Genomic DNA, 22,082 nt, shown 5'->3' on the forward strand with positions numbered 1-22,082 from the left:
GGCTCCAGCTGCAGCAGCTGCAAAAACTTTTCAAATTAAATTTAAAGGACATATGGGAACACAGTCATCAAAATACAATGTCATGGTCTTCTATACTATTGAGTATTGCAGAATTCCAGACTCTTACACGTATTTAACCTCCAGCACTGTCAGTTTGCAAGATAATGTCCATACTGTAAGAAGTCAGTGATCCCAGGAACCAGTGGAACAGTAACCAGATTTCAGTATTAGCCCAACACTTAGTATTGTATAATTTTCATCAATGCCTACATATTTATTTAATGCAGAAAAAAACCCAAACAACTTATGCCAAAGCAGTTGCACAATACACGCAAATAATGCAAGATACAGTAGCATCAGTAAATGAAGCTCAATATACTGATGAGCCAAATATCAGCACTGCCCCAAATATGCAACTGCCCCATTTTTTCCCACTCAAACATAGAGAATGCACAATTAATTCTTACACTATTAAAAATGTTCTGATGAGTTGGCCTCAAAGGTGTACTAGGGACACTCTTTGATCCAGCTCCTCCACCAAGCCAGCCAGTCACCCATCTCGTAACTCCTCTTTGGTCTTCACATAATAACTAGAAAGTATTTAAAAAAAAAAATTAGGAAAACAAAAATAAAGCAGCAGACAAAAGAAACAGCAACATTGTGCTCATTATATTTATTCACCATAACTATGAGCGGAATCCTACAGATAAATAAAAACTTTAATTACTGTCAAAATCTTATTCTCTGCCCCCAAAGACTGGTAGTCTAAAAACCCGGCTCTTTATTTAAAAAGATAAGTCCCACATTCTTCACATTACCTAGTGGTACTTAGAGAACTGGCTTACTTTTCTGTGACTAACATATTACAGCTATTATACACAACAGCACAAAGTTAAATCCCTTCCTTTCTGCATGAGCATTCCTCAGCAAAATGAGATCCATTCTATCAAAAAATGTTATCAAACAGTTCCATTAAGATCAGCATGTCCCACATAAAAATTAACTCAGATGAGAGAACAAAAAACATACTTTCCCCACAAGAAATGCAGTGAGAGTCACATCTAGTTTAGCAGCAAGTTATTCTATTTCCAGGCAAGGATACCGCAAATAAAACAGGATGTCTAGTGTTCTGGAAAGTATTACCTGATCAAGTTCTTCCTTTTTTATTCCCAAGATACTTCCCATTAACCTTAACACTTCAGTACGTTTATTTTTTGGAGTATGAAAATGTCCAACAAAGAGGTTTCTCATCAGGAGCCTGCAGAACAAAGGAAGCTCGTTATACAATCTGCTCTTGGGTAACAGTTGATACTGTAATATTGATTCCTCATACTCGTGGTTAATTTTACAATAATCCAAATAAACATATCTAATACAAGGAAATAATGCGGTACCTCAGCAATTTCCTTCCCCAACAAGTTACAACATTTCTTATAGGGGAAGTGTTAATTTGGACAGTATTTGGTACATTCTACGCAGTACGGTGAAACTGAACTGAGCACAAGCAAGGTTTGACGTAGGCATTACAATTAGGGAAAAGGTTTATTCTAAGATCTTGACTCAGAAGAGCATATAGATATTTCTATGCAGTCCCAAATCAAGATGTATGGCAGGGGACAGGGGAACCCATTTGCCTATCCCCATTTCAGTTCTAACGGCTAAAGAGAAGGAAAAAAAGAGACCAAGGAAGAGAGATTTACACACATCCAAGTGATGCTAGCTACACAAAAGGGCTTGCTGTTCACACCTTAGACATTGTTAACAGACGTTCATTAAGAACTTTCATCTCCATTTGCACAGCTCATGCTATTGAAGGACACTTCTACTTAAGAAAATTATCAGTAATCCAACTTTACATACACATTGGTTTTATGAATCAAAATTGCTACTTATAACCACCAAGCAATGGAAATGAAAATAATCAAAGTATAATTACAAGATCACATAGAGAAACCCAGTTCTGCACTAGTCTTACAGCTGTGCTAGTAATGTATCTGTACATTGTGAGGAATAAAAAATAAAAATGTATATCAAGTTTTTCATTAAAGACTTACTTGTCCACTTTTCCTTCTGTGCTGTTCATAAGATTCATTAGTTTATTTTGTACATCTTCTAACATTTCTCTTCTGATCTCACCTATAAAATGTTAGGTCACAGCAATTAAAAATTGAAACTTCAAAACTTTGTTGCAAAACTTATAAATAATACACACATTTGGAAATAAAAATGTTAATATTGTTATAGTGCTTTCAAAAAAACAACAAAAAAACCATCTTGATATTTTGTAAAAAAGTGTCAACTTAAGTGATTATTATTTGAAGTAAGCTAAAACTTTCAGACCGATAGTCAATGCTAAAGTCCAGAAACACACAGAAATAAATCAACTGCAGACAGTCTGACGAACTGGTCTGTTCCACCTAGATAACACAGAATTGGGAAGAAATTCTTGATCAAGGTCTATGGTTGTGTGGTGGCGATCTTTTTCATAACCTGACCAAACTGCATGTGGCATCAGGTCTTTTGATCTCAGTACTTAACCTCAAATATTTCCTAAACCCAGCTATTCTGCGTACTCTACTCTCAGGTTGCTAAAGCCTTGGAGTACTAAGGAGTTCTTCAGTCTCCCAGGAGAATGACCGGTTGGCAGAGCAATATCAGTGACTTGTGGGTCTCTTCTGTTAGGACTTTTCCTGCTCCTGTTAATCAATACAAGCTCTTGAAACAGCACGCTGGGACATACTAGTGCATCCTAGAACCAGTGCTGTGCTTCACAGTCCAGTATACTGGCAAGAAAGGCTCTGCAGAGATTTATTCAAGATTCCCCATACTTTTGGGAATATAAACCTTCAGGTAAAAATGGCAGAGATGAAAACACCACAGCTACCATGAACCAAAGACAAAACTGAGAGGAAAATGGCAAACACTTTCAGTCAGGTATCACGGCCTGCAAATGAAGTGAATGGGCCAATATTGTAAGTTAATTAGTACAGGGCTGTCTAGGAGTGTGCTAGGAGTAACTACACAGATTTTCTGCCTTTTTTGCACGCTGACTCCAAGTTCTCATACTGTTGTGTAGTGGCTGCAATGAAATTGGTTCATCTAAGATATCACAACACTGATAATGATATTCTTGCCCTACAGAAAGGACCCTATTTTTCCTCTCCACAAACCTGAAACAGGAACTATTAGAAGAGTAAGAGAGGAGTTAAGATTCTGCATTCATTACTGCTATAACTTTTCAGCTTTCTGAAGTTCCTGCTCTTAATCAATGATTTGTCTACTGTCTACACATTTGAGCCTCGCAATGTCAGAGTGTTTAATATGAGGGAGATACAAACGTAATAGTCCATTTCATTAAAAGGAGCCATGGCATGATACTGTTACATTCACTCTTGCCCAATAATTTCACAGCACTAACTTCTCTACAATTCTAAAATTCTGCTAACACAAATAACTTGCTAGCTTAAATACAGAATACACACAAACCCCGATCACTCTGTGTCAGTAACTCTGTTTTCCTCTGACCTCCCACAAAACTCATAAAAATAAAGCTCATAATAAAGAAAAAAGAATTCTCCTAGAAGTTTTACTTGCCATAAATATTTTACAACATTCTGACTGTAAGGAAACAAGGCACAAAGCTTCCTCCTTATAAAAACTCAAGATACTTCTATCTAGTTCCTAGTGTATCCGATGTTTGTCTACACAAGTTTGTACAAAAAACACAGAGTAAAAAGTGCTAGAAAAACTTATCTCACTTAAATCCTCAAACGCAGGATTTAAGAACACTGGCAGTAAAACATTCTCAGACAAGAAAACAAATAATTACAAGATAAAAAGAACTGTCAGAAGATAAACTACAAATGGCTTCACCTCAAGACAGCAAAAATATAGTTTTTCAAACTGGGGTTCTGCAAGATACTACCTTTGAAGTTACTTTTCTCCTAATAAAAGTACAAGTAAGTCTAATCACACACAGAAGTTTGACAAATATATAATAATATGAACTATCCATGTGAAGGCCAGCTCTACAAGCAGAAACGATGAGCTTTTTTTCCCCTCTCTCTCTATAAGGTTGAATGCTTATCTTCAAATCCTACAGAAAAACTGCCGACCTACTTAATTTCTCTACCATTTTTACACTTCTTGAGCTCATGCTAATTAAAAGCACTCCATTTAAAAAAACAAAACAAAACCTACAGAAGATACATTTTTCTTGTATCTATCTTGTAGTTGATTTCTAAAAATGGATACAACCTAACATGTCCTGTTCAAATACTCCACATCTTTATATAAACATTTTACTTCACAAATATGAATTTCAGAGAGTAGAGAGTAGAATAAACTAACAAGTGTCATGCTGAGAAAGTTCTTATTCAAGGAACATAAGGATTGAGCTCCTTATTCAAACCAAGTTAAAAAACAAAGTTATATGTATTATACAATATATCTTGTAACAACTACATCCATACGCACTGAAATCCATTCCAATAATGTGACTGCTCTACAGCACTCCTCTCTCAAAACACCAAGGCGAGGCACAGGAGAATAAATCCACGGTTTCAAGGTTTAAACTTACTTAAAATTATGCTGCTTTGTAAATCTGGTTAAATAGGACCCCAATACTTGAAGAAAAACATTTGGAATATAATTACAGAAAGATAACATTTGCAGGAACATACATGGAAGTTGAGTTGCAATTTGGGTCTCCACGGAGTAAAGGGAATTAAAAAAGTTAAACTATTAATGCCACAAAAAGATAAACAAACAGCATCTGAAAACAAATTGCAAGTAAACCTCATGCTGTTGCTATTGTTCTACAAAGCAAGACAATCCCATGTTTCCTTTTCAATTTTCATTCACATGATGAATTTTAAAACAAATGTATTAATAATTTCAATTAAATACTACTGTTGTTTTCTATTTTTACTTGGCAAAAAGATTTTATGTTGCAGAGAACCAACTTTTAAGGAAGCTACAGAGCTATATTCCATCCACAGTGACTCTGCAACTCTATCACTAACCATATTTTTTAAATGGAATATTTCCTTCTAAAATAGAATCTTACAGTTGAAAAGGACTTAAAAAACACGTACTTCATGCATATGAAAAGACTGAATAACAAAAGAAACCTGAGCCAAAATTCAGCATGGACTGCTGTAAACCAGACATTTACAACAGTCTCCAATAATTTGTTAACCATTTATGGCAATCCAGAAGACTGCATCTGGTACATCTTATACTTTTCCATTAAAATCACTTCTCCTGCCAAAAAAATCCATAAAGAAATCCTTCAAAAGATTTGGCCAACAAAACTGTGTCTGGGAATGTATTTGGCCAATTTTCAATACGACTTTATATGTTTTCTTGTGTAAATAGAGAAAATGGAGTAGCCCCCTTTTTTTTTTTTCAATAAAAATGATTTATTCTACAACAACATTAAAGTGCTGTTTCCTTTATGCAACAATCCCTTTTCCATTTTTTTTACCAAGTGAATCGCTTGCCAATACAACATAGCTTGATAAAATACTGAGATCCAGTTTTCTGTCAAAGTTCAAAGCCCTCCTGCTTTCATATGCAAAGGTTTGCAATCAAAATTAACCAGTAATGAAGAGCTCCCCATTTCAGAGTGCCATATTTGCCTATGCCAAAGTTAATTTCAGTCCAGGGTGTTTGAAAACTTTTGCTGTGATTGTCTGTAGTGAGACAGAGATATACAGAATTCAAAAGCAAATCAGTATGTAGTTGTACAAATTCATGTAGCAGCTTGAAATTTAATTTAACTTGTACAATGCGAACTCAGAGAGCACTCCTAGGACACCACTTGCATGCCAAATTGCACTTAGACACAATTAAATTTATGTAAGTACACAAACAATTATATAGTAGAGAAGTCGTATCTTATTTTTTTAGAGTTCTTGCTGAAGTGACTTTTCACACCAACTATCTAATCATAAGCAAGTATGCTTTAAGAAAGCATGTTATTTCAAAGTAAGGCAAATTATAATTTAAAAATTAACAGCAATAATTAGTTGTGTGTGTTCAGGGCAAGAGTTACCATTGCATCCAGCAGAGATGCTGCACCAGGTCTTCCCCCAGCAAACCTTAATTGAAGGCATTCACCCCAAAATTTCCCACAGATAAGAGGAAAAAAACCAGAAAGAGCGAGCTGTTCAGTAACCACAGAGAGTAAGCAAACCTCTGCTCTTCAAGCTGCCTTTTTAGGGCCACATCAGGGATCAATCCTAAGTTTTTCTCTGATTTTAGATTTAACCCATGTGCTCAGTGAAAGCCTGACCATAACAGAGGATGCTGCAGAAATGGGAAAATATGGTGACACACAGAAATAAAGAGGGAAAGAGAAAGTAGGACTCAGTTGGGAAAATGGAGAAGGAAAAGACAGATGAAGACAATAAAAAAAAAAAAAAAAAAAAAGAAAAAAGCCTAATATTCCCTCAGCAGTCGGTACTGTTAATAAGTTCACCCATAACAGAAATGTCATGCAACTAGACACAAAGAAGTAGCCTTCCCTTCTTGTTCAATGAAACATTGCAGACAAAATTACAAGTCAGAGGTAAGAGGTAAGTACAGAAATGGAGCAAAATTATTATTGGTCCTAAGTCCTGCTTTGGCCAATGCTATGACTCCTTTCTCATGAAAACTGAAATTAATGCAGTAATGGGAAAAAAAGTGACCTTATGTTATTATTTTGTTACCTCCAAGTGAGTCTCTGAGCTTATAAATCTTTACTGATGTTTGACATTCAAATAGATTGCATAGAAACTACCCTTCATTTTTTCCATTTGATTAGACTAAATAGTGTAAGGCCACACATGGAAGTTAAATCAATTTTTAGTAAGAGGTTATTCTGCCTTTTTAGGCTTTTGTACAGTCTTAATGCTAAATGTGTTTGTGAAAGAGAAGGCTCTGCATCTCATACAGAATTCATGTTTTAGTGATACCAAAAAGGAGAAAAAAGAGACCACAAAACCACACCCGAAAACAGAATCAAAAAATCAAAGAAACAATTATGTTGGAAGTGACCTCTAGATCATCTAGTCCAAGCCCTCTGCTCAAGCAGGGTCACCTTCAACAGGCCATCCTGACCCACGGCCACTTGGGTTTGAATATCTCCATGGATGGACACTCCATGTCTCTGGGCAACCTAGTCCAATGTTTGGCCACCCTCACTGTAAATATTCTTCCTTTTCAAAACTGTTTCTCTGGCAAATTCCTCTACCATCTGGACAAGTTTTGTCTTCAAATTCACAGTAATGACATTCATCAAACATTAGAGTACTTAATATGAGAACAATATGAAAGGCATCTTTCTAAATACGAGCAATCAGGAAGCTTATTTGAAATGAGATCTAAAAATACAATCTAGAGATGTGTCCAAGACCTTCCACAAAATCTCTTCAGTCTCACTTCTGAGCAAGAGCTGCTCCCTCTACATCTCTTACCAACAGCACACCTTTTCTCTCTACCTCACTGTACTCCTGTGCCTATGTCAAATATCGTAGGTAGTCACTTTGGAAAACCTGACAACATTTGGTATTTCAGAAACTTTTTAAAGAAGACATTTACTGAGCTAAATGAAGGGCTTTGGTATTTACAGGGGAAAAAAAAAAAAAAAAAAAAAGCACAAACCGAACAAAAACCAACTACTACAGGGCTTTCTTTTGAGAAAGATCCCAAACAGAAGGTAAATAACACTTTTTCAAATTTGCTTTATAAACAAGGAAGTTCTCAAAAGGTGGCACAGAGTTACTCTTTTCCATATACGAGACGAATTTTGGTAAGTTACTAGGAATACTACATCTTCTCCTCAGCTGCTTCGAATGTTTTAAACAGAGATTAAAAAAAAAAAAAAAAAAATATATATATAGTTACCTTCTTTCTTAAGTTCTTCAATCTGCTCCTCTTTGATGTCAAGCTGCTCAGTAAGCCTTGATGCTGCATCCAGAGCAGCATTCGCCTCTTCTAAACTTTCCTGAATAGAGGGCAGGAAAGGAACAAAAAGAGAAGCGAGGGAGTTTACCGTCACAATTACACTAATACAATGCAGATCGAACAAAGAGATGCAGAGACTTCAATCATTTGTTCTTTAGAGTAACTGGATTGTAAATATCCTCAGAAAACGGATGGTCAGCAGAGGAATACTACTTTGCTGACCTTCTTTTAGCGCCCCTCTCTCTTCCAAGGAAGAGAGAATAATTACATAATTTGATGTATTCTTAGACAGTAACACTTAATACAGCAGTTAAAAACAAAAAAAACAGTCAAGAATAAGCATTTAGTTTCATAGGGTTCAATTTCATTATTCAGCCCACCTGCAGTGACACAACTTTTTCTTCTAAGCTTTCTGCTTTTCTCCTCCATTCTGCAGTCTGTTTTTGGTGTTTCTCCAGCTCTGCTGAATACATCGCTTTTTCTTCTAAAGGATTAAAAATACAGCATGAAAAACAAAAAAATCTTAATTCACAACATGTAACTGTTTTTTTTGGGATATGCAATTGCAAAACCTCAGCATTATCATATGTGGTCTTCATGAGGCAGAGAAGGCATTCATATTTCGTAAGTGGGATACTGACAATCAGTTTACACAGGGCCAGAATTGCTTCTCTAAGTTTTTTTTAAAAGGCAACAGATTCTGAAATTCAAGCTGTCAAAAAGGAAACCAAGTAACTACTGTTTAAAAAGCACCAAAATATGTCTATCTGGACTTTGGTAAGGCCTTTGACACCGTCTCCCACAGCATTCTCCTGGAGAAGCTGGCGAATCATGGCATAGACAAGGGTACTCTTCACTGGGTAAGAGACTGGCGGGATGGCCGTGCCCAGAGAGGGTTGTGATTAATGGGGTGAAATCCTCTTGGCGGCCGGTCACCAGTGGTGTCCCTCAGGGCTCAGTTTTGGGGCCAGTTTTGTTTATACCTTTATCAATGATCTGGATGAGGGGATTGAGTGCACCCTCAGTAAGTTTGCAGATGACACCAAACTAGGTGAGAGAGTTAATCTGCTTGAGGGTAGGAAGGCCCTACAGAGGGACCTGGACAGGCTGGATCGATGGGCCAAGACCAATTGCATAGGCTTGGGGAAGAGTGGCTGGAAAGCTGCCCAGCAGAAAAGGACCTGGGGGTGATGGTGGATGGCCAGCTTAACATGAGCCAGCAGTGTGCCCAGGTGGCCAAGGTGGCCAACAGCATTCTGGCTTCTATCAGGAATGGCGTGGCCAGCAGGAGTAGGGAAGTGATCGTGCCTCTGTCCTCGGCACTGGTGAGGCCTCACCTCGAGTACTGTGTTCAGTTCTGGGCCCCTCTGTACAAGAGGGACATTGAAGTGCTGGAGTGTGTCCAGAGGAGAGCTACCAGGCTGGTGAGGGGTCTGGAGACCAGGTCATGTGAGGAGAGGCTGAGAGAGCTGGGCATGTTTAGCTTGGAGAAGAGGAGGCTGAGGGGAGGCCTCATTGCCCTCTACAACTACCTGAAAGGAGGCTGGAGAGAGGTGGGTGTTGGCCTCTTCTCCCAGGTGAATAATGACAGGACCAGAGGAAATGGTCTGAAGTTGCAGCAGGGGAGGTTTAGATTAGACATTAGGAAGAATGACTTTACTGAAAGAGTGGTCAGGCACTGAAACAGCCTGCCCAGGGAGGCGGCTGCGTCACCAGCCCTAGAGGTATTTAAGATTTGGCACTTCAGGGCATGCTCTAGTGGCAGAGATTGTAGGGGTTTTTTTCTGTGTGTGTATGGTTGGACTCGATGATCTCAAAGGTCCTTTCCAACCATGAATATTCTATGATTCTATGAACTATCCCAGTGGAAAAACGCTTGTTGCAATCTTTGCTATTTCTCGACAGAACTCACCCTGTTGGAATTGCTCTAGTACCATCTGCAGGTTGGCCAGTGACAATGCATACTGCTTCACTTGGTCCTGTGAGATGGTGAGCTGCAGCACAGTTTCATCTCTCTGCTTGGAAACCAGGTTTAATTGCTCTTGCAAAGATTCAACTTGCAGACTAGCTTGGTGACTTAATGAAAACAAAACACATTATTTATGGAGAAAATAACAGAAGTTGTCACAAAGAAAATGAAATCCCAGCAAAAATAGCCTACCTTTAATATTTCAGCTCAATTTATAAAAATGGAGCCAATTTTTTTCCCCTGATTCCTCTTTAAAAAAAACAGCAAACAACAAAAAAACAACCTAACAACAGACTTTAAATAAGTCTGGTAATAAAAGTTTGTCAATGAGAAATAAACCCCAAAACCAAAACTCAACCTACTTTTGTTTGAGGTGCTTTAGGAAAAGAAAAAATTAATCTTTGTTGTTTATTATTAACAATATTTTTACCAAAAAAATGAATCGATATCTTGCTAATTGTCTGCACGAATTGCTACATGAATCAATAGGTCTTTCTAGCAATTTTTACTTTTAAAGCCAGTCTCCGAGAACTCAGTATATCTTGCTCCATACTGATGACTGAATGCCCCATTTAACTTCACATTATGCAAAAATATTATGAACCTGTTTTCTCCTATGTCAGTCTTTTTAAGAGTGCATGTCAGGTGGGAAACAGGCAGCATTTCTTGAAAGGTATTTGACAAGTTTGATGAAGAATTACAAAACATTCTGAGGAAGAGTTTTTACACACAACCTTCTCTCAACTCTTCCACTTCCTTCCACAATTTTTCACAACAAATTCCACTCAGAAATCTTTTTGCTGAAAACATTAAGAGCAGAATCCATCTTTGGTACTTAAATAAAAAAGAAAGACTGCAGCTACATACATATATTTTGATTAAAATACTTGTTCATTTGGACAACTGTAATAAGACAAGAAAAAAATTCTTTTGCCCAAAGTAACTGACATTCCTTTAAATAAAACAATATTAAAGCAGTCAAGATAGGCATGAGTAATTTTGATACTTAAGTTCTCATTGTTCTGGCTGAAAATGTGATGATGGCAAATAAATAAAAAACCACAATTGGCTCTAGCCTCCCAGATTCTGCCACCCATGAGAACTTCAATGCATCTTGCTTTATCTATATACACTAATAAAGCTTTTAGTAGTGGTATCAGGTATAAAGTAAGGACACGCACTTGTCTGGAAAGCAATTCACAAAGCTTGACAGTCACATTTGTGCATTGAAGGTTATAAAATAAGACTCTTTCAAACTGAACAAAGCCTTGACTTTAAAGTCCCATCTTTTTTGATTTGACAGACAACTAAATCAATAGGTTGAGGGATTTTTGTTTTTTCTGGATCTAAGCACTATCAAAGATGTGAGATTTCAATAGTCACTACTAAAAGGACAAATACCTTCTCAAGTTGTCAACAGCAGCCAAGTATATTTCAAATCACCTTCCTCATTTAAAGAAACAAAAGTTTTTATCTTTTTGTTTTCTCGACTGCTTAGCATGTTATAAAATGGTAATTCAGTAAAATAAAGCCATCAGTACCAGTCTAGCTAACTGTTATATATATAAATACAGCCAATGCCACTGCAGTATAAATGAAAAAACTACCTGGCATTCTCCACTGCAGTAGATGAGGACGCAAGTTTTTCTTCCAAAACCAAAACTTTCTTTCTTAGCTTGACCTCTCTGTCTTCTGCAGCTAAAGCTTCTCGGGTGTAGGAGTCCTCCATTTCTAAGAGGTGATTCCGTAACCTCTCCAGCTCCTGGTTGAGGCGCTGCTCTTTCTCACGCAAATGCTGTATCTGTGTAGAACATACCTTAAGTTGCCCATAATATCACTTCTCATAAAAATAATTTAAGCAAACATAAAACATGTCCATTGAAGCACATTGCACGTGTATCGATTTTAAATGCTTTTTACAAGTGATTGCTAACAAAAAAGAATTCAGAAAATACTACAGATGCAATTTCTTTTTATTTCTTGCAACTGTAAGTTATTTGGCGGTGTACCTCGCTCTGCAGGGCACTGCTCTCCATTTGCTTCTGTTTGAGTGCCACCATGACTTGGTCCCTCTCTTGCTGAAAACTCACAGCCTTTTCCTGCATTGATTTAACTTCATTTAACAGTTGATTCAATTCTCCTGTCTTGCCCTGTTGAAGACACAAACAAGCATTTCAAATGCAGCAAATAATTTTACCCAAGGAGACGCAGTCTTTGCTCAGAAGAGCATAAAGACGATACTGATATAACAAGGAAAAGGGCAGGACGCCCATGGCCCTACAGCATAGAAAAACATTCAGGGAAAATATTATTTTGAAGTTATTCGCTCACATGTTAGAAGACAAAGTAGAAGTTATTGCCAAAAGACACTATACAGATGCATTGTCTTAACTGACTGCTGTGAACAAATAGATACCTACCTATCTTTAGATGAAAGATATATATCATGTACATAGAGTCTCAGACAACTTGAATACTTGAGAATTTCACTTTTGCCCCAGTGTTTGGAATCTGTTCTCTGTGATACCCGTTTAAGCCATGCACATGTAAAGCATCAGCCTAGGTAGATCAACTTGTCTGAACTTAAGATGACTAAACACATGAAGAAATCTTTAAAAACAACTCCCTCACTCCCAAAGATTAACCTTCAACAAATCACAGCAGTGTTCATCACATTTTCAGATGTCAAATTTCAATTAACAATGTTCCCACTTACATGCAATTTACTGTAACTGCACATCAGCATATAAAGGAGAAGTGTGAGTATGTCAGTTACACAGAATTCACACGTACATATGAACGCATTTTCAGTTATTTGAAACTTTTCAGCATGCTCTTTACCTTGTCTCACATGTTGTTTTGAAAGCAGTTACTTTTATTGAATATGTTGGGTAGAAGTAAACCAATCCTTATCACTAATACTTATGAGCTTCAATTATTTGGTTTTATTAACCAAACTGAATATAGTAAAATTCATTTTGCAGTAGAACCATAACCCTGAAGGCAAACCTTCTCTTTTTACATTGTGTTATCCTCTGACGCATACAAAACTGCTTGAATACTATTTTTCCTAGTTCTCCATAGCAAACACAAAGCATGTAACAGGAACTCCTACTTGTGCAAGGAAAACATCCAGACGAATGTTCCATGCTTGTGAAACTGAAATCCTAAACCACCAGGGAGTGAAAGTCTGCAGGCCAAAGATACCCACCACATGAATTTGTATCTTGTAAATTCACCTGTTACTTTGTTAACTCCAGCAGCAGCAGTTCATACAAGGTGCTGTTGACCAATGTATCAATGATGCCACATAACTCTCTGCTCTTTTCAAAAAGCGTTCTTCAAATTACATACGCAATAATTAATAAGCCACTGCAACTTTCCTCTGAACATATGCTTTGAAAAAAGTATCAATTTTTCCATATGTCAAATTGCAGGGAAGCAACCACTAATTTAGCTTGTCCAATCCTTTTTTTTTTTTTTTTTTTTTTTTTTTTTGCAGTGGAGTTTCTCCAGCCATAAAAGCAAGCTACATAAACCCCAACATCTCACAGGGATGTTGCAAAGCAATCACATTGGAATGACAAACATTAGAGGAAAGCACATCGGAAAATTAGTCCTGCTGGCCAATTCTGCAGGAGTTTGAGTACCATACAGTAGAAAGTATACAGGTCACTTAATGAAACAGCCAAACCAAAATTTTGAGCAGCTGTTCAGTAAATGAGCAATTTCCAAATAAATTAAAATTTAGTTTACGGCAGCACATTTCACAGATAACATTGTAAACCACTCACCTGCTGACTTTTTAATTTCTTAACATGGCAGGGGGAGGATTTTTGTTGTAACGTAATGCAGTAAGGAATCACAAATGGATTTCAGGCAAACACCTGACGGCTAAATATATGCAAAAACGCATTACCATGTGACTAATTTTAAAAGATATTAATGAATATGAATGCATGTACCTGTTCTTTTTCTTTCAACAGCTTCTCAAAAGCAAGAGCTTTTTCCTTCATTGAGTGAGACTCAAACTCTTTCTCTTTCAGCATCATTGAAAACTGCATATTAGTCTCCTGAAGCGCTCGGAATTCTGTTTCTTTTTCCCTAGATCTTGCAACTATTTTTTCATTTTCTTCTTTCAGTTTTCGAATATCCATTTCTAAAATTAAAATTCTTTCTTTAAGATTAGTCACAGCTTGCTTCAAAAGCTCATTTTCATTTTCTTTATTACTAAGATTTTCACTCACAGAAAGTAACTGATCACTTTTAGATTTAATTAATATGTCTTTTTCCCTAAGTGATTTCTGTAGGATATCATGTTTTTCTTTGATCTGCCTCATCTCTGACTCAGTTCCTTCTTGACTCTTTCTTTCAATCTCTGATGCTGCAGCCACAGAATCAGATAATCGCTGATTGTTTTCCTGAAGAGTCCTAATAGTTGAATCTTTTTCTTGCAATTTTTTTTTCAATTGTTCCAACTCCTTTTGAAGGAGTTTAGACTCGGGCTCATCACTGAGAACTTCGGGAGCACTGCACTGAATGTCTGAAAGCTGTGGAACGGTGGAAGCCGTTGCCACAGATGGTGTCACCAAATCAAGTTTACTCAGGAGAAGATCCTTGGTGTTATGAAGCTGTCCTATGCTGTGTTGAACTTGTGCTAATTCCTGACTAAAACTTCTCAGCTTTTTCTCATTCTCTTCGTAACTCTGAATCAAGCCGTTATAATCTACCTGCAACTTTGAATTACTGTCGCTTTCAACTGAAATTTGTGCTTGAAGCTTGTGTAACTCTTCTTGGAGGTGAGCGGACTCATGCTGCATATTCTGAACTGTGGTTATTACCTGTTGCTTCCACTCCTCCATCTTCTTTACCTGCTGTTTTAGTTTATCCCGTTCTTGTAGAAGTTTCTCAAACTGGTTACTGGTAACACCTCCTGACCCGTTATCAGTACCTGTACTGGATGTCTGCAAGACAGTCAATAAGGTTTGGCATTTTTGACTTAGAGCATCTATTTCAATATCTTTTTCTCGAATGATACGGGATAAATTCTGTATAGTTTCTCTAGACATGTCTTGACTGCTGTTTTCAGATCTGTTAGATAACTTTTGATTCTCCTCTTGCAACCTTACCAAAGCTGCTTCTTTAGCAGCGACTATATCCATGATATTACGATACTCTGTTTTTAACTGACTGTTTTCTCTTGTCTTTTCACTTAGAACTGCTAGTACTTGTTCTCTTTCCACAACATAAGCTTGCAGCTGCTGCTGAAGACAAAGAACATCCTGCCTATAGGAAGCTGAGGAAACTCTAGCGTTGAGAGCTTGTATTTCTAAATCCTTCTCTTGAATGATCCGAATAAGTTTGCCAACTTCATCCTTAGACAACTGATCAATTTGCTGACTTAGAGAAATGTTCTTTTCATTTAGAAGCTTTATCTCCATCTCCCTTTCTTTGATACCTTTTACCAGTCTTTCAATTTCAGCTTTAGACAAGTCATGCTTTTCATTTCCATTTTCCCCATTAAGAGTCTGAACTTTGGTTTCCTGAAAAAGATCAGAGGAATCAGTCTGAATAATCTGTCTCTCTTTGTGCAACTGAGTTTTAATTTGTTCAATTGTTTTCTGCAAATTTTTAATTTCCTCATCTTTCTCTAAAGAGAGTCTTTCATGTGTGACATTCATTTGCTCACACTGAAATTTAGACTCATCTATTTCCTTTCTTTGTTCCTGCAGAGACTGCTGAAGTTGCACTGTTGTTTGATTCTGATCTTCTATTGTTTTTTTGAGAACTTCTATTTCTTCTTCAAGATTACTCTTTATCACTTTTAACTGTGTTACCTCACTTTCAAGTTCAATAATAATATCTAGAGTTTTAGGCTCAACCACAGGCGTGGCTCTACTTTGCTGATCCTTAAGGCGTTCAATTTCTTCTTTCAAATGATTATTTTCTTCCTTCATGACTGCAAGACTTCTGTCCTTTTCCTCCAAGTTCTGTTTTAAGACATCCTGTTTTTTTGAAACTTTCATATATTCCTCAAGTTCCTGCTTCACCTGTAAGGCTTGATTTTTAAATTTTTCAATAAATACCTCTTTCTCTTTTATGAGTTCTGTCAACTGTTTTTGTCCTCCTAAGCTAGTAGTCAACATGTCTTTTGTTTCTTGATGGTCAATTTCCATCTGCTCGACGCTCCTTTGAAGTTCAGCAATCTTAAAGTCTTTCTCTTGGTTGAGTTTAACCAGGCGCTCATGTTCAAGCTGCAATGCAGTGGTATCCATACTACGGGCATTTGATAATTCCTCAATAGTTTGCTTATACTTATGTGCTTGTTCCAAAAGCCTCTTTTCTGTTTGGTTTAATTCGCTCTCTATCTGTCTTTTTTCCATTTTCAGAGCCTCCATAACAGTGTCTTTTTCCAAGTAAACTTTATTTTTCTCAGAAATGGCATCACTTAACTCCTGTTTTAGTTCTTCAATGGCTGCTAACAGCTTTCCATTTTCTGTTCTGAGATCAGACAGAGACTTCTCTAAGTCTTCATTTAGTTGTTTGTTTTCTGAAATGTCATTCTGTAGTTTTGCAATTTCTACTTCTCTTTCTTTGAGAATCGGATCTTGACAAGTGTAGTTAGATTCCTGATTACTTTTTTCTTTTAACGTGCTCAATGATACAGAAAGTTCCTCCTCTCTTTCTTTTAGTCTCTGCTGCAATTCTCCGATTTCTTTTTTATTATCCAAATGACAGTCCTGGGCTTTCCTTAATTGTTCCTGAAGGTCTTTAATTTTATCTTGAAGCTGCTTCTTACTTATATGCAAATCATTAAGTGCATATGAACATTGGCTTAATTTTTCTTTCTGACTATCTAACTCCTTAATAGCTTCCATCTTCTCGGTTTCTAACTGTGATACTTTCTTTCTTTCAAAATCTATGTCAAATTTCAGCTGTTTGATGATGCTATCAGTTCCTGTGTGTTGTTTTGACAGCTGCTCTTTCAGTGTAATCATATGCTGAAATGAACACAAGTGAGAATTCATTAGGAGAGGAGAACCAGCCAAACTATCTATTTCATTCATTTTTATCCTCTGAACAATTTAAAAAAAAAAAAAAAAAAACAAAAAACTGAGAGGAAACAAAGGTGTTTCCTAATTGCCAACATTAAGTTGGCAAGTAGTATCAACCAGTTAATGCTAAATTAATTAAAACCAAATATCAAATAGGGATAGATTACATTTCACTAAACCCAGGAAAACCCCAAAAGAACTCCACCTAAATCAAGGAATAAAAAGAGAACTACCAAAGAAAAAGAACTGTCAGAATTTGTCAGGGCAGTTGGAATGGATATGCAGCAAACAACCATTACTTAAAATCAGGGAGGCACTAAATTTAAAATAACAAATTACAGAAGTAAATTCATACCTGTATATTCTGTTTTCAATTTCTTGTTTGAGCTTATTTTTTTAAAAAAATAAAATTCTGGGATTCATTTCATAGGAAAACACTTTAAATGTTCAATTCCATAAAGTAAATCAATACTGAAAAAACACATGGCTTGCAACTATACCTTTACAGGTCAAATATATCAGAACAGTGACAAAAAGGTATCATTCCATTTTGATTACATACAATTGGTGACCTTTTCTGCTCCAGAAATGCTTGTATTATTACGAACTTGTAATAAAATAATTTAATTATTCAAAATAATTAAAAATAATGAAAGGAAAAGAAAAATGGTTTTCTTTAAAAAAATCATTCATGTTATGCATACTGTCACAAGACAGAGGTCAAAGTCTAAGCAGCATAAGAGACGTCAAAAGTCTTGCAAGGAAAAATCAAGTAGTATTTAACAGAAGTTTAGAAAGCAACATCCCTTATGGACAGCTGACATGCCATATTATTTCTTTGTCCATAACAAGTAGGTTTCTTGTACTTCAGAATCTTGCATTAAGATAGTAGATATGGAGAAACACTGGTCCCAATATTCTTTTTAAGCCTCAGAAGATAACTTATATTTCCCTGCTATCTATGTTCAAAGACCAACTTAAAAGATAAATACACATGCACACAAATCTAAACATTTATTTTAGCAGTTCAATAATTAATTGCAGTATTTATTACCTGAGTAGCTTCTTGATTCTGCTTGTCTAATTCTTCCAACTCCGCTATTAATGTTTCCCTTTCAGCAATACTTTCATTTAATTCATGTTCTTTCCTTTCCAAATCTTGTCTTAACTGACTTAATTCTGAATTCTGATCCTCAGTATACACAGAAAGAATATTCTCATTTTTAGGTTGTGCGCTTGTCAGTTTCTTCTCAAGTCCCTCAAGTTAAAAAAAACAAAACAAACTAAAATTAGACTTTATCTTGCTGAAATTTATAAGCTATTTAGATTCAAAATCGTTTATTTCCTCTCAACAATTAAAAGCAAAGCATGCATTTTTATGTTAGAATCTCTAAGCCTACATGAATATTATCCCAGTTAAAAATTCTTCATTGTGAAGCATATGTCTCTACCACTCCTACATACACATTCATTTTCTCATTACTAAGTTTAGGAATGCAATTTACAAACTTCTGCACAAAAAGCCAGGGTCTGACAAGCAAAGTTATATCCATCGCTGAGGTACAGATCCACAGCTGGGATAAATGATTGTATCTCCAAGAGATACCCTAAACATGTAGTAGGCTGCATGGTGAGATGGGAAGTTTTAATCAAGAACACCTGAATAACGCCCTCATGAAAAATGCCATGGGAACTCTTGAATGCACGTAGAACACACAATCCCAATTGAAAAATACTACTGGATACAAAGTAAACTAAGGCAAGTCTCTCAAGTCTGAGTTTTCAAAGGACTAAGTCAACCTTGCCAAAAATTAAAAGGTGTGTTCCACAGAAACTGCACGTTCCACTGCTTGACTTCATCAGTAAGATGGAATGTAGTATTATTAGAGTATTAGAGATATTTTACAACTGGTAACAGTGTCAAAACTGAAACGTGCCAAAGTGGAAGAGGTGAAAAATGACAAATTTTTACAGAACATATTAAGACTTTGAAAGCGTATGTTACAGCAGCCTAAGTAGCAATGGGACAGGTGGGACTCCACTAGTTTTCTTTAAGAGTACGCTGTGGAGTTTCACAAGTCAAAATGTAACATTTCTATCAATTCCACATATAATTATACAATTAATCCACAATTATGTCCTCGATAACAAGGTTATTTATGTAGAAGCGTGAATGTTTCAAAAAACGTATAGTGCCAGAGCGCGTGCTTTCCATCAGTTACTACTGCTATGAACTTTTATGGTGGCTTAATTTAGAAATTGCTTTACCTGATTTAAACTTGAAAGTCTTGCTATTTCATTTTCTGCTTCTATAAAGGAAAAAAAAAGGCACGTAATTTTACTACTTTCCAAACAATAAAACCAAATCATTCTCCCACCTTGACCCAACAGAACTCTGCTTCCCAGAAGAGAACAGTTTCACAATATTTTGTGATGATAAACATCAGTGCTGTAGAAGATTCAGACGCACCATCAATCACCACCACAAAGTACAACCAAGTCCACATTAGGAGGACTTTGCTACTACACTGGAGCAGTTACGCAATATTAGAAGATTTTCTAGATACAGATACACTTCTTAAATAGATGTGTTTCAGTGTTGCTTTAAGAAGATATTAGCAAGAGACTGCCTTTACACACAAAAAGTGTTCTTTTAGAATTTAAAAAAAACCCAACTTCTATTGAGGCTTACCTACTTTTAATGAAAGAAAAAACTAACCAAACAGCTGTCAGGCATAATTACTTACCTAATCAGAAACCCCTATGATAATCACACTAGTCCTAATTATATCTCTCTGTTCTGCTTAGCCTTACCTCAATGGACAACCCTTTTCTAAGCCACTAACTTTTAGAAGGTTCTCATATTCAGTTCCAAATTCTAAAAATAAGTCCTGAGCATTAACAGTGAAAACCTGTGAAGATAAACTAAAAATAATAATAATAAAAAATTATAAACCATTTTTGTACCTAACAGTGCTTGCTGTAGTCTGACAACATCTTCTGGTAGTGATGTCCTTGACTGGAGCTTCTTCTCCTGTTCTTTCAGAACATCTTGCTTTGCAACAGAACTTTGAAGCATACTAAAGTCAGATTTAAGATTTTCATATTCTTGCACTATTTGGATTTTTTCTGCCTTTGCCAATTCTTGCTCTTTCAGAAGAATTTTGTTTTCTTCTTTGGCAGAAGACAATTTGTGATTTAATTTTCTTATTTCATCCTCTAAGTCCTTCACAACTTGCAACTTTTCTACTTTTCCTCCTTCTAGGCTCTGCGCGTTTTTTTTCTGTTCGCTACTTTTAGAGTCATCCACGGCATCAGCGCTCACACCACCTAAAAAGATAAAAAGACAGTTTGCAGTATTAACGAAAGCCAGCACTGTAGATCTTTTGCTTAGAAGTCTCCCCTTCCACCCTTTCTCCTGACAGAGGGAGATAGTCTAAACCAAAGACATAATCATCATCAATAGAAAGCTTATTTAAATAGAACTAACAGTTGAAGCAGTGCTATACTAGTCTGATAAGCAGCTTTGCAAATACTTGTACATACCTGGCTCAAAAGACAAGTGTTGCGAGACATACATTGTTCACAATTTAATTAAAATATACTTGACCCCCATCTCCCTTGGTGGGGAGATGACAGAATCTAATTTATCAGCATTTGGAATACCTCAATTTTCTAAGAATAATTTATCAAGAATTATCTTTTTTCTAAAAATAATTTATCAAACCCCATCTAATTCAAAACGCATAAATACCTGTTTATAATATAATTAATTGCATTTCAATGGTTGTTACGGAGAACGATTTGCTACAAATTAGTACATCATTTGCTAAATGATGCACAAAGTTTTTCACCTACAGATCTCACTTTGCAGAATTGATATTTTTACATATCCACCATACTATCATGACATCGACAGTTCTGTACAACCCTTACAATGTAATTTCCAGGTAAGCTACAGAGTATAAAAAGGCATAAACAAAAATGTACAGAAAAAAGTTCAATGAAAGCACACTGTGAATTCATTTCAATGTAAGCTCAAACACTTCCCCCTGCCCCAGTCTGTATTATGTTGTCAAACAGACCAAGAAAGCAAAAATATAAAATACTCTAATTCTTCAAAAGCTGTGACCAGTACTTATTTTACAGATAACTTGTAGTGCAAAAGATATGGGATTCCTGCCTTTGACTTCATTAAATTAGTCCTACTGGTGTACATACGTGCTGTATATGTAGTATGTGCAGTAAAAGACAGATCACATCTAAACAGGCATCTGATTTTAAGAAATACATTCCCTATCAGTACTATCTTAGAAATTAGGAGGTTGTGAAAACATTTCCCTTCCTTCCATGAAGAAAATGGATCTGTCTTCCCAAGATGAGAGTACACACTCTTTAGAAGTCTGAGTTGACAGATAATAAAATAGAGGTTTACAAGCAAATCTCATATATTTGCGCAAAGCCCCTAAAGGAAACCTAACTGACATGACTAATTTTTGGAATATGGAATACCTACAAGACAATAAAAAGCTCCTTCTGAGAACTACTGAGCTGCTTCTACGCAGAATCATAGGGGTTGGAAGGGACCTTCAGAGATCACCTAGTCCAACTCCCTGCCAGAGCAGGGTCACCTAGAGCAGGTTGGACAGGAACCCCAGGCGGGTTTGGAATAGCTCCAGAAAAGGAGACTCCACACCCTCTCTGGGCAGCCTGTTCCAGGGCTCTGGCACCCTCAAAGGGAAGAGTTTTTCCTCATGTTGAGATGGAATTTCCTGTGTTCCAGTATGTGCCCCTTGCCCCTTGTCCTGTCGCTGGGCACCACTGAACAACAGGCTGGCCCCATCCTCCTGACACCCACCCTTTAGATATTGATCGGCATTGATGAGATCCCCTCTCATCTTCTCTTCTCTAGGCTAAACAGACCCAGGTCTTTCAGCCCTTCCTCATAAGAGAGGTGCTCCATTCCCTTGATCATCTTCATAGCCCTCTGCTGGACTCTCTCCAGTAGTTCCCCATCTTTCTTTAACTGGGGAGCCCAGCACTGGACCCATCACTGCCGATGCGGCCGCACCAGGGCAGAGTAGAGGAGGAGGATGACCTCCCTC

At 36.7% G+C, this 22,082-nt stretch overlaps 1 protein-coding gene across 3 annotated transcripts in view; it reads right to left on the reverse strand.

Moving 5' to 3' along the window:
- TRIP11 (thyroid hormone receptor interactor 11) overlaps positions 1 to 22,082 on the reverse strand; it is a 34,712-nt gene that overhangs the window by 5,099 nt on the left and 7,531 nt on the right. For 2 of the 3 annotated variants that reach the window (XR_010070751.1, XM_063332545.1), the window contains exons 7-18: positions 19,945 to 20,307; positions 19,246 to 19,286; positions 18,032 to 18,235; positions 13,888 to 16,923; positions 11,932 to 12,072; positions 11,530 to 11,723; positions 9,866 to 10,029; positions 8,334 to 8,437; positions 7,894 to 7,993; positions 2,055 to 2,136; positions 1,144 to 1,258; positions 468 to 590 (exon numbers count right to left, since the gene is read on the reverse strand). Coding sequence is in view for 2 of the 3 variants with exons in the window: in XM_063332545.1 (XP_063188615.1) it covers positions 468 to 590; positions 1,144 to 1,258; positions 2,055 to 2,136; positions 7,894 to 7,993; positions 8,334 to 8,437; positions 9,866 to 10,029; positions 11,530 to 11,723; positions 11,932 to 12,072; positions 13,888 to 16,923; positions 18,032 to 18,235; positions 19,246 to 19,286; positions 19,945 to 20,307 (4,667 nt within the window). In the remaining variant the exon portion in view is untranslated. The remainder of the gene's footprint in view (positions 1 to 467; positions 591 to 1,143; positions 1,259 to 2,054; positions 2,137 to 7,893; positions 7,994 to 8,333; positions 8,438 to 9,865; positions 10,030 to 11,529; positions 11,724 to 11,931; positions 12,073 to 13,887; positions 16,924 to 18,031; positions 18,236 to 19,245; positions 19,287 to 19,944; positions 20,308 to 22,082) is intronic. The other variant, XM_063332546.1, reaches the window with a different exon arrangement.

This window comes from Chroicocephalus ridibundus, chromosome 4 (genome assembly GCF_963924245.1).
Source record: "Chroicocephalus ridibundus chromosome 4, bChrRid1.1, whole genome shotgun sequence".
Classification (NCBI taxonomy): Eukaryota; Metazoa; Chordata; class Aves; order Charadriiformes; family Laridae; genus Chroicocephalus; species Chroicocephalus ridibundus.